Source organism: Pristis pectinata, chromosome 10, assembly GCF_009764475.1.
Source record: "Pristis pectinata isolate sPriPec2 chromosome 10, sPriPec2.1.pri, whole genome shotgun sequence".
NCBI classification, from domain to species: Eukaryota; Metazoa; Chordata; class Chondrichthyes; order Rhinopristiformes; family Pristidae; genus Pristis; species Pristis pectinata.
The window spans coordinates 92,998,397-93,012,207 of NC_067414.1; the positions used below are offsets into that span (position 1 = coordinate 92,998,397).

General features: G+C 39.7%; 1 protein-coding gene across 1 annotated transcript in view; it reads left to right on the plus strand.

Annotated features, from left to right (window-relative positions):
• kif6 (kinesin family member 6) overlaps nt 1-13,811 on the plus strand; it is a 431,738-nt gene that overhangs the window by 87,026 nt on the left and 330,901 nt on the right. Inside the window, exon 6 of the mRNA XM_052024853.1 lies at nt 7,616-7,745. Within this exon, the coding sequence (XP_051880813.1) occupies nt 7,616-7,745 (130 nt within the window). The remainder of the gene's footprint in view (nt 1-7,615; nt 7,746-13,811) is intronic.

Genomic DNA, 13,811 nt, shown 5'->3' on the forward strand with positions numbered 1-13,811 from the left:
CTCTCGTCTTGATTACAGTTTGATAGCGATGATAGACCTTTTGGATTAGTTGGCCCTTCCATTGTTCTGGACAGGCCTCAAAATCAGTATAATGTTACCCAAACCTGAAAGCTTCCTCTTTTGTTTTCACACAGGTGCATGGTAGAAGCCCCTCCCCCCTTCATTGGATTTCCAACATTATATTTCCTAATTAGCTCAAATTTCACGTTCATGAAATCCTATCAAATTGAACCCAAAGAGACAAAAAAATTGCACTTTAATTGTCTACCTACGCTTCACTTTCTCTGTAACTGTAACACTATATTCTGCACTCTGTTTTTCCTTTTTACTACCTCAATGTATTTATGTATGGCGTGATCTGTCTGGATGGCACGCAAACAAAAGCTTTTCACTGTATCTTGGTACATGTGACAATAATAAACCAATTCCAATTCCATTTACAAATTGCCAACAACAAGCAAGAATGATAAGCACCATTCACAAATTACAGAAACAAAGAGCTGGCAGTGAAAGACAACCAAATCACTCCTAAAATATGTTATCAGGAGCAATCTCAACTTTCATCGAATAAGAATGTTTAACTGGAATGAAGTATTGCAAAATACTTTTTTGTTTCAAATTTCAAGCATTTTCATAAAGTTTATTGTGTTGTATCTATTTGTATGAGAAAGTTTAAAGCTACATATGAAATACAATATTCTGGAGGAAAAATTGCTCTTGGTTGCTTGCACTAACTGTGCAATATATCATTGGAATCAATGAAACTGAACTTCGGAAGGGTAATGCAATACACAAACCCTTCCATGGTCCAGATCAGCGATGATGCTCTGGGTTCTTCTCACTGACCTCAAAGTTACTTCCTGACAAAGACTGAATAATCTCAGTGGTGAGGATGTCTACTTTCCTGAAACTTGCTGCTGTCATGCATGAGTTCAAGAGGCTCTGTAGTTGTGATGTCATCAAACTAGCTGAGCAGCCAAAGACATTAAAAAATTCTCCTGGATGGGAAACGAGGAGGCAATATTTAATGATTTTTTTTAACATTATGCAGAGGTTGGAGCATGCACATTTGCTTAATGTGGGCAAAATATAAATAAACATAAACACTAACATAAAATTATATTTTTAAGTTCAGACAGTTTGCAAAATTATGGTGTACTGTGACATCTAAAATTTACTTAGAGTGTGTATAATACAAGCATGCAATGAGACACATTCTAAAATAGTCTACATTCCAAATGGTTTCAGTTCAAATGACCTCAGCTTGATTGTGGAGGAGAGAGCTCAGTGGGTGCACTGGATAGTTGAATACAAGTTCAAAGTTTCCGCGTTACAACACACATGGATGGAATACCTGAAGGCTCGATCAGTTCACAGCAAACACCAATAGTTACACATAATTCCAACTGAGAAGTCATAAGAAGTTAAGAAATAGTAGGCCATATTTGAGCTTGCTCTGCCATTCAGTTTCCTGGTTGATCTGATCTTTGATCTTCCAATTTCATGCCTGATCTTCAGAACTGTTGATACCCTTGTGGTCTAAAAACCTACTTGGGCCAAAATTGTACAATTAGCTCAAATATCTCAGAATGAATTTGTACTCTTCTGTGTTAAAAATATCATTCTAAGAACTACTGAATCCTGGGTTTCAAGTCATGTTTGCCACGACAATCGCAGTAACTTTGAGAGACAGCAACCATCTGAGTATGTGCACTGTGGAGAGTGCCTTGACTAACATCATCACAACTTTCAGAAGCTCATCTTTGAAGCTGAAAACTGACGTATTTCATCCCACGGCTGGCTTCAAATAAATTATGTCCAAACAATGAAACATTTTTGACATGAGTTTTGACTGGAAAACATCAAGGATGTATTTGTTTTTGATTCAGAAAGATGAATGATATTTGTGAGAGGATGAAAGAAAGTAGAAAATATGAGAAATAAGCCATCTCAGAAATTTTGTATGAGGGAAGAAAAAAATCAAAGAAAACACGATTTCAATCTGAAGCCAGTTTTAAAATAAACACGCTCTGCATCCTTCAACTCGCATATAACTAGAATCGACACACACGCAGCTCATTAGTGCAAGATTGAAGTTCGCCTTAGATGCTGTTTAGCGGAACCCTTAACAAATGTATGAGCATCTGCTATGGTAGCAGCTGGAATCTTCCTATTGGCTGGGAGAGGCAGAACCAATGATGGTGCTTTTCAGGATTACAGTTGCATGGCATGAATTTTCCCTTTAATTTGATTTGGCACGTGCTTTTGAGTTACTAGTCCTCAATTGTTATAAATCAAAGCAATAAAATTGTACTTCAATGAAAGAAACATTCTTGTTTTTCTGAATTCGATTGCCCAGATTTTATGGGGATTTATAACCATGCATCTGTGGTATGAGGGTATGGTGATGGTGAAGGTGCTGCAGTTAAATTACTGGACTAATGATCCGGAGACCTGAGTTCAAATCCCACCATGGCAGCTGTGGAATTTAAATTCAGATCAGTGCTCGTATTAGTTATGATGACCATGAAATAAATGTAAAAAGTTCATCTGGTTCACTGATGCCCTCCAGAGGGTTGGAAATCTGCCATCTTTACCTGATCTGGCCTATATGTGAACAGACTAGTGCCATTCATAGTGGCAACTAAGGACGGGCAATAAATGCTGGCCTTGATAACGGTGCCCACATCCCAACAGAATAAACAAACAAATAGTCCCTCAGGGGGTGCAAAAGAAAGAGGAAATGACTTACGTCATCAACAAGTATTGATAAGAAATGAACAGATTACAGTTTACTTTAAAAATAATTCTCACTTCTTAAAGTTCAGATATAGGTTACTTGCAAGAAAACATATAACATTCTATGGACAATGCATTATCATAAGGTCTCAGCTACATTAGGCAAACCATGTGCAGGGGCTCATGGTATTGGAAGTCTGTTAGCATGGATTGAAGATTGGTTATCGCATTGAAGAGAAGCAGCATAAATAGGTTTGAAGGATGTAACTAGTGGAGTGCCCAAAGAATCAGTTTTTCGCCCTCAATTATTTACAAGTTTGATTGAAGAGGTGTGCAAGAGGGTTGACGAGGGCAGAGTGGTAGATGTTATCTACATGGACGTAAGTAAGGCTTTCGACAAGGCCCTGTATGGTAGGTTTGTCTGGAAGGTGAAATCACATGGGATCCAGTTAGCCAGTTGGATACAAAATTGGCTTGGTGGTAGTGGAGGGCTATTTTTCAGACCGGAGGCCTGTGACCATCTGTATGCTGCATAGATCATTGCTGGATCCACTGTTGTTTGTCATATATATAAACGATTTGGATGGGAATGTAGGTGGCATGGTTAGTCAATTTGTGGATGACACCAAAACTGGTGGTGTGGTGGACAGTGAAGAAGGTTGTCTAAGGTTACAACAGGATCTGGATCAACTGGGAAAGTGGACAAAGGAATGACAGATGGAATTTACCTCAGAAAATTGTGAAGGGTCGCATTTTGGGAAGTTAAACCAGTACAGGGCATACACAGTGAATGACAGGGGCCACAAGGAGTGTTGAAGAACAGGGAGACAAGGTGGTATTAAGGCATATGCCTTCATTGGGTGGAGCATTAAGTACAAGACTTGGGATGTCATGTTATATTTGGTGAGACCACACCTGGAATATCATGTGCAATTCTGGTTGCCATACCCTGGGAAAAATGTGATTAAGCTGGAGAGGGTGCAGAAAAGATTCACAGGGATGTTACCGGGACTGGAGGACTTGAGTTGTGAGGAGAGACTGGATAGTCTGGGACTGTTTTCCCTCGTGTGAAGGAGGCTGAGGGGCGGCCTTATAGAGGTTTATGAAATCATGAGTGACGTAGATTAGATGGATGGTCACAGTCTTATTCCCAGGGTTGGCAGGTCTAAAACTAGAAGGCACAGTTTTAAGATGAGAGGGGTAAGAGGGGCAAGTTTTTCCACATAGAGGGTGATGGGTATATGGAACAAACTGCCAGAGGACGTGGTAGAGGCAGGTATGATTACAATGTTTGGACAAATACATGGATAGGAAAGGTTTAGAAGGATATAGGACAAATGCAGGCAAATAGGACTAGCTCAGGAAGGCACCTTGGTCAACATGGATGAGTTGGACTGAAGGGCTATTTCCGTGCTGTATAACTCCATGACTGACATATTAAGGATCTGGAAGAGGGATTGGAGTGTATGGTACCTAAGTTTGCCAAAGACACGAAAATAGGTGGGAGGACATGTTGCAATAGGATATTTAGACTGTGCAACAGGATATGGATAGGGTGAGTGAATGGGTAAAAACTTGGTAAATGGAGTTTAACTTAGGAAAGTATGAGATCATGCATTTCGTTCAGAGAACTCAAAGGCAGACTATTAGCTAAATGGAGAAAGAATGCAAGTGAACAAAGTATGAGGGATCCGGGTGTTCTTGTGCACCTTAGTGGTGTGGTGGACAGTGAAGGTGTTCTATTCACTGAACATGTTAGGTTGCATCTTGTTGCTGAGCAGGAATCTGCTGCTAATTTTATATTGTAAAGTTTTGTTTTCGCATGAAGTGCCCTTGCACAGAAGTTATTGGTGTTCTGTAGAATCAAAGAAATGTATTCACAGCAGGAAACTATTGCGTCCATTTTGCCTACACTGATTCCAAACAGAAATTATTCACGTTCATCCCATTTCCATGCACTTTCTATTCAGCCTACAGCCCTACTGCCTGAAAACAGCCGATCTCTTCTCTATGACTCCATGGTCATTCTTTATTCTTCCCTTCCAGCTCTTGAGAGTCCTGGACAAAATGACTGATTTCCCTTACCAGAGAGGTCTGAGGGTATAGGGTTAATTAGCAGAAGGATGAGAGGGGAGTGAAGAAAATGTTATTTCTGAGCACTGGAATGTGAAACCCACTGGCTGAAATGGGTGGTGGAAGCAAAACAACCTCATCATATTTTACCAGTCTTTGGATGAGCCTGAACCAGCAGAGCTGGGAAGTGGGATTGATCTAAAGTCTCTTGCTGACTGGCATGCATGCAGTGGAAAAATAGAACGTGCTGTGAATTTCTATGATTCTAAGGCAGAATAACATTAGCTAATTTTGTTTTCCTGACTTTCCTCTGAAAGATCTTCATTCCTAATTTGTTGGCACTCTACATTTATGGTTTATTATTGTCACTTGTACTGAAGTACAGTAAAAACTTGTCTTGCACACTGTTCATGCAGGTCAATTCATTACACAGTGCATCGAGGTTCTACAAGATAAAACAATGACAGAATGCAGAATAAAGTATCACAGCTACAGAGAAAGTGCAGTGTAGGTAGACAGTAAGGTGCAAGGTCAAAACAAGGTAGGTTGTAAGATCAAGAGTCCATCTTATCGTACTAGGGTACTATTCAATAGTCTTGTAACAGTGGGATAGAAGCTGTCCTTAAGCCTGGTGGTACGTGCTTTCAGGCTTTTGTATCTTCTGCCCGATGGGAGAGGGGGAGAAGAGAGAATGTCTGATCTTCCCAAAATGTACCACATTTATTTCTTCCATATATTCCTCCCCACCTTCCTAACTGTATATGGAGCCAGACCATAGAGAATTGACCTGCAATTTTCCAATTTCCTTCAATTAAGTCTGCTGTTTCCTCATTGGGTACTTCTGAATTCAGGCACAAGATCGAGAACTAATCAGGTTTGGAATAGTGGTTATGAATCAGGGCATGCTACCCTGTGTGATCCAATTTGTCGGAGCTACAGAGTGGTCCACCAGTAGAATGCTTTGTTCCTCAAAGAAGCCTAGAAGAAAACCTAGGAAAAATATTCAACTCTAACAAAGCTAACATTTCCAAAAAGTTATTGTGTGAAAGTTAGCAGTAGTGATAAAAGAGAATAATAGAGTATTATATCTAAGAAATAGCATGACTCTCAATCTTTCTGTTATCATTTTGAAGCATATTTGTTGTGAAAGATGCAAACCATTTGTTAAGTGTAGCTTGTCATAAATGCTCTCATTGGTATTCTATTCTCTATGGTGTTATCTGTATTGGAAAAGTGTTGCAGTACTGATTTCAAATTTATACCTGTTAGATTCAGATTAGTTTATTGTCATATATACCAGGGTATAATGAAATTCCTTGTTTGCATGATGTTCACAGAGTAAACAGTACACATGGTAATAATAAATACAGCAATAAATACAGCGACATGCACAAAATAATGGAATGGTGCAACGTATAGTAATGCAAACTGAAGTAATGCAAAAAGAAATGCTGAAGTGACAATAATGGAAGAGGTAGAGTTAAGGGTTCAAGAATATGGCAGCACCACTAGGAAGGGAATGTGAAAGAGGTGATTGGTTCAGAAGTCTGACAGCAGTGGGGAAGAGGCTGTTCTTGAGTCTGGTTGTCTGGGCTTTCAAGCTCCTGTATCTTCACCAAGAAGGTAGAAGAGAGAAAAGTGAATGGTCAGGGTGGCAGGCATCACTGATGATACTGGAAGCCTTCCTGCAGCAATACATCGTGAAGATGGACTGGATGGAAGGACAGTCTTACATACATATATTGTATATCTATTCATGTTTTGCTCTAGACCAAAATGGTCCAGGAGAAATGGTCAGCATTTAGCTCCAAAATCATCATTGTGAATTGTATTTTAGTCAATACCAATCAGCTTATCACCACAGGCCACCATTCATTCAGATAGAAAATCTTAATCTTACCCTCTCAGCCTCTAATCTTTTTAACATTTTTCAGTAGCGCCACGGTGCAAAACTGGTATAGATGTAATTGGCCTAACAGACTTAGAGTATGAATGAATTAAAACTGAAATCTTGAGTATGGAATACACAGCCAGCATGAGAAAGCATAGGTTGACCCAAGACCCTTCACTAAAAAGATATTTAAGAATCACACAATTTAAGAAATGTCAAATAAAAGCAGAAAATGCTGAAAAAGCTCAGCAAGTGATTCAGCATCTGAAGAGAGAAACAGAGTTGGTGGTTTGGGTTGGTTACCTTTTATGTGTTCTGAAACCTGAACTATCAACTCTGTTTCTCTCTTTGTGTATGCTATCTAACCTGCTGAATATTTGTACTATTTTATGTTTTTATGTCAAGTTTCCAGTACTCTCTGGCCTTCAGCTTATGTAACAGAAATGTTGACTTATTCTGCTTTCAAATATTGATCATCTGGTTCAGGATTCAAAATTTCTGTCTCTTACCTAATTTATATTTCTCATTGATTCCGTTGTCTTAAAAGTACGGAAGGATTCAATGATAAGAATTCAATTTAAACAAAAAACCTCTGGTGGAAACCCATCTTTGGTTTCTGGTGCTAGTGGTGGCTGCACATTGTATTTTATGTATGAAATTTGGTCACTTTGACCTTGTTGGAACAATAGGAGCAAAGTAGAAAGCTCAGCCCAGCTGACACTTTAGCACAAGCCACTGAACTCACAGAATTGTTCCTCCTTCTTAGATTGGAGTTTCCTGGTCACTCATTGTTTGGTGTTACGTGTTTTATGATATAAGGTTATTCCAGAGCAGTAAAGCCAGTATCAGGATTGTTGGGTGATAAGATGCACGTGGTGCTTTATTTTGATCATATCTATTTCCATCCATCAGCAAGGTGACCATCATGGAAGATTCCGACCAACACATCCACCTCAGGAATCTCTCCCTTCACCAGGCGAACAATGAGGAAGAATCCCTTAACCTGCTCTTCCTGGGAGATACTAACAGAATGATAGCAGAGGTGAGTACTTTGAAAGCCTGAGCTTGATGCCATTTCAGAGAGTTGTGGGCAGGTAGAGTGATCAACATGTAGGAGAAATCTATTGAGTCTTTAAGGAAATTATATGGTAAAACTCTGATAATTTGGAACCCTTCAAAAGTGCTGGACTAGCAGATCTTCCAGACTATTAGATGTTACTCCTATTAATACTTCAACACACTTTTATTTCACTTTTTTCATGATTAGTAGTATAATACATTTTCCAGTGAACCCATGAGTTTAAAGGAAGTGGGAAATGTACAAGCACTTCAGACCCCATTCCTGGCCGCGGACCTGTCCGCTGGATGTCCGGATCCCACCCTGAGCTCCAGCTGCACATCTGGCCTACAGTTCGGACCCCGATTCCGACCTCATTCCAGACCCCTGTCTTCGGCTGCACACTCCACTTGCACTCTGGGACCCCGGTTCATATTCTGGATTAATGAGTGAGCCAGATGCTGGGTTATTAGGATTTCCAAACAACCAGATGCCGGATTACAAGTGTTTTACTGCACCGTGGTGTAATTTCCCTTTGGTCTCCAGCACTGAGAGAATTGGCTGTTGGTCAAACTCACTCTATGCATTAAAAATCATTGAGGTCAATGGAACTGGCTATGTCATGGTGTGTACAAATTCTTGCAAGCGTTTAGCGCGAGTGACCAAAGGAAAATTTCTTCCCTGTAGTATGCTTTGATGGAAGAACTTCATGGGTTTTTTGAGTGGATGATCTAAAATAAAATAACTTTTGTGCTGCATGTGCATTTTGCAGTTCCTGGTTCCCAATCTCCTGCAACAAACAAACTGCTGGAGGAACCCAGCGGGTCAGGCAACACCTGTGGAGGGAAATGGATGGTCGATGTGTCGGGTCAAGACCCCTCAACTGGACTGAAAGATAGGGGGGGAGATACAATTCTTACTTCATGTCCTGCTTGTTTCATCTTCACAGTTCACCGTGCCTCTTTTTTCAATCAGTACTTGGCAAATTGAATCCTAAAAATATATCCAGTGTAATCTCACACATTGCAACCAAGGGGTAGGCATGCAGACCTGGACCTTGGATGAAGGAAAATATCCAGGCAGTTCAACTTTAACTATTTTATTCAGAAGGTTCTGGAACTTATGGAACAAAATTAGAAGAGGAAAAGGTGCTAGGTTGTGTCGAAAGCCAGACAGATTGACAGAGAATGTAGGCCTAGAAATTTGTCTGCACTTTTTCTTCCCCATTGTTAAAATGTTCCCTCATAGTTTCAAGAAGGTCTTAATAAAATCACAAAATTCTTCAGCGCCGGGTCCAAAGCAGTGCCTTTTTGGACCCCCTGTGATATGTCACTGAACAGTGGCATTAGGAGTCAAATTCCCATGCTGCACCTACCCTCTGTGTTGTGTCATCAAGAAGTAGCTCTTAAAGGGCTATGTCACAATGCAATCAGTACTCTTTCAGCTAATGGGAGTGAGAGCATGCTGCAGTAATTGGAGGTCATGACGGGAAACAGAGGGACAGCAGAGGAACCTCATTGGCTTTTGAGGATCCAATGCATGCACGCGGCAACCTCTTTGTGCAAAGAATACTCATGGCAGGAATTTTCCAGGGAGGTGTCAGTGAGGGATGGGTGTACTTTTGTAACACCTGAACAGTAGCCAAATACCTCCTCAAGCTGTGAATGCAAAAATTGCAATTATCAAAAACTAAAGCTTCCCCATTTTGTGATGTCGCTTTGCAATGCAGCTCTAAGCAGCAAAATATCACATGTGGCATCCCTCACAAAGAAAGCTGCTAGGATCCAGAGGCAAGGTTTCTTAGAGTGAGGGTGATCCTGTATGAGTGTAAAAGCAGTGCATTTATTTGTTTGCTACCTGAGGCTTGTCTTGCATTCACTCACATAGAAACGTCCAGAAAATTGGTTAATGTTACATTAATGTGATTTTCATCTCTGCTGCCAGATCTTGGACCTGGGACCTGTAACAGCTATAATAATTGACAATAACTGTCACTTCAACTTTGACAGGCAGTCTAGTTTGCCTATTTTCAAACTTTCAATGGCCTGTTCACTCATCACCTGTGCCCACTGACCTTTACTGGTTCCTGGTTAAGTAATGAGGCCGCGCTTGGAGTACTATGTACAGTTTTGGTCACCCTGTTATAGGAAAAACATCATGAAGTTGGAAAGAGTGGAAAGAAGATTTACCAAGATGTTGCCAAGACTCAAGTTATGGGGAGAGGTTGGGCAGGCCAGGACTTTATTCATTGTAGTGTAAGATAAGGATCACCTTATGAGGTGTATGAAATCATGAGGGGCATAGATAGAGTGAATGCACACAGTCTTTTTCCCAGGGAAAGGAAATCAAAAACTACAGGGCATAGGTTTAGGGTGAGAGGGGAAATATTTAAAAGGGACCTGTTGGGCAATTTCTTCACGCAGAGGATGGTGCGTATATGGAACAAGCTGCCAGAGGAAGTGGCTGAGGTGGGTACAATAACAACTTTTAAAAGGCAGTTGGACAGGTACATGGACAGGAAAGGTTTGGAGAGATTTGGGCCAAACACAAGCAAATGGGATTAGCTTAGATAAGCACCTTGGTCAGCAAGGTTGAGTTGGGCTGAAGGGCCTTTATGCTGTATTATTCTATGACTCTGTGTCTCGATTTGCAAATCACCACTGCTCTTTTTCATATCTCTCTCTGGCCTCTTACTTCCTTGTCTGTAATCTTCACTAGGCCTATAAAATCTATGTGATACTTTGTTTCCATAATTTTAATGCTTCATCATTAACGGCTAAACCTTCAGCACCAAAACCCTAAATTCTGGATCTTATGGCTCGCACCTTCTTCCTCCTTGATAATGCTCCCTTCAACCAAACTCTGACAAAGCTTCAGTCCAAGAGCATTTCTATCCTCAGTGATTGACGATGGGTAATTAAACATTTAATGGAGGAGATAGCCCCATGAACATCAACATCCCTAATATGGGTGGTCCTAGCATGTGAGTGCCAAAGATTAAAAAAGTACTTGCCACTCTCTTCAGTCAGAAGTACTGTGTGGATGATTCATCTTAGACTATTTCGCCATTGGCATTGAAGGGACCAGTCTTCAGATTGTTCATTTCATTTCATTTCATTTGAAACTAATAGATGGGCACTCAAAGGTATGGTCCCAAAAACCTGACAACAGCCCATATTTAGTACTAAAGACCTATCTTAACTATCACACCCCAGTCAAACTGTTCCAGTACATATCCAACAATGTGAAAAATTGCCCAGGTTGTCTGGACAATAAAAAGCAAGGCCTTCAAGGGAAATTATTGCTCGTCAGATTACTCACAGTCCTTAGTAAAGTGAAGGAATGAGTGTTATCAAGCGGAAATAAGTTGCTTATAATGATTCAATTTGGGTTTCAAGAGACTATCCTGCTTCAGACCTCATGACTGTACATCTTTGATTTGAACCTGGATAAACAAGATCAATTTTGGAGTGAAGTTTCCCTTGGCTTCAAGGCAACATTTGACTGAGTGTGGCAGAAACAAAACTTTGTAAAACTGAAATTAATGGGAATCAAAGGGAAAATCCTAAGATTGCCTGGAACTCTGGAGACACAAGAGACTGCAGATGCTGGAATCTGGAGCAACACACAATCTGCTGGAGGAACTCAGTGGGTCAAGTAGCGTCTGTAGGAGGAAAGGAATTGTCAACATCTTGGATCGAAATTCTGCATCACGACATTTACATGAAGTCAGAAGTAGGGATATATACTGATGACTTCCATTTGCAACTCCTCCAGTAATGAATAAGACCATGTTGACATGCTCCAAGGTCTTGAGAACATTCAGGAATGGGGTGATAAATGGCAAGTCACCTCTGTAACAGGCTACCAGCAAATGAACTTCTGAAATAAGCAGCGTCCCTTGACCAATGTTGACCAATCCTGGAGGTGTTTGGAGTTGGATTGGGGAGAGGGGTGATCCCCTTTCATCAGGATCTTATCTGGAGCAGGCCTATACTGTACATACAACAAACAGCAAAAGCTGGTCAGAGTATCCTAAAGCCTGAACAGAATGTTGAATGAAAATCTTTGCCTCTCTGGCTCTTCTTATAAACTCTTAAATCTCCCACTTCCTCCAGTTCTGCTGAAACATTCATGCCAATTCATTTTCTCCATCTACAGATGCTGCTTGGCATATTAGGTTTTTCCAGTAATCTTTTGTTTATGTTTCTCTTATTTATTTCATTTGAGACCAATGAAATGACTCCCATCTGTTGAGGAGGCTCTTTGGTTATCATATCAGATGTCTGCCTTTGTCTGGCAGTTTACTTAGAATTGCTCTATTAAACCACAGTTAGTCCATCTGGACACATCGTGGCCCCTGAGCAGCGCAGTTACTTTTGATGTTTGTTTGGATGGTATGCCGTAACATGGAGACTGCAATGCCAAGTTGCAAAGTGACCACTTTTGATCAGCTGTGTCTATTCTTGTAACGTTCTAGTGTTGATTTCATTTGACCAACTTTGTTCCCATGTTATAGATCATGAATTTAACAAGTTGCTGCATTGCAGACCATCACAAACTTGAACTTCTCCGAAGAAGGCAGTAGTTACTAAATGTTTTGATAATTGCCTACACTGAGTTGAAATGATGGATTCATTTCAGTGTGTTTTATTGTTGTGGCTGAAAAACCTCATTATTAAGCTAGCTGATTTATTGAACTTAGCAATTGTGTTCCCTTGTAAAATGCTCTGGAATATTTTCCTGGTGAGGGATGCTATACAAATGCAAGTTATTAATGTTTTTGAATGTTATGGATAAACATGGAGCTTAAAAATGGCATTTCATGGTAATCAGCATTTGGGAAAGTAAATTATTTCTCTGGTATAATTTATTTGAACTTCAAAGACAAAAAAAAATTACAATCCCATCTTTCTCAATTCAAATGCTGATGCTATGCATTTCTGGATTTTATGTGATTATTAAATCAATCTTCTTTTATAGGATATACCACATAAACGCCTGAGCTTACAATTCCTCAGTTATTTCTCACATGTTGGACTAGAATTATGTGCAGGCTAGCATTTAATTGTGATTATAACTTTAGCCTTTGCAAATCCTATCATGAACTGATTGTACTGTGGAAATATTTTCATTTTACTGTAATACTCACTATTACAGAGGTATTGTTCTGACATAATCTGTACTCCAGGACAAGCTGAAAATGACAGTTATCATCGATTACTCACTTCTTGAGTAACAGTCACATGTTCTTCAGTGGCATTCACGTTGGCTTGAATTCACAGGTATTGTAGAACACTACCAACTTGAGCACAAGCTAGAATAAATGGTATCACGTCATCTTTTCTTGAAAGGAGATTAATGTACCAGTGATAACAGTGTTATTTTATAATATTTTGTCTGTTGCACATTGCTGCAATGCTAGGGAATATCAACACCAGATTTATTGCTATGACGTGCAATATCAGTGATGTAAATTGGTTTTACTATTGAGATCACAATTAAATTTTTACTATTAGTCAGCAGATTTTGAGATGCTAGAAATATCAGAATCACATTGCAGTTCTAAAGTGCTGACCTGAATCTTGAAACACTATTTTATTGCTATAGGAACAAAAGACACAAGTGGTCTTCCAACGTCTCATCATCTCGTTACTGTGCATTGTGACTTTTCATCTCAAGATTTTTGAGACCTTCATGTAGCTAGAACACTGAGGAAAAATTTGAATACTGAATTCCCTTATAATTGAAAGAAAGAGATTTAGATCTAATATATCATATGGTACTTAAGTTGTTGCTATAATGTTTGTTCTTAGCTATCTGTAAGGATAAAGAGTATGGAACTTTAATTTCAATGGACATGTAAATCTCACACATTTAGGTTAATCACCTATTATACACCCTGCCCAGCTTTCTATTTTTTGGGGGTATTTAACATCCATCCTTATCAAAAGTTGAAACTTTTGCGCATGAGACATTCTGGAAAATCCTTGTATTTAACCTTTCAGCAGTTTTAATCATAGAAGGCTCAATGTTAAGTTAGAATGGCAT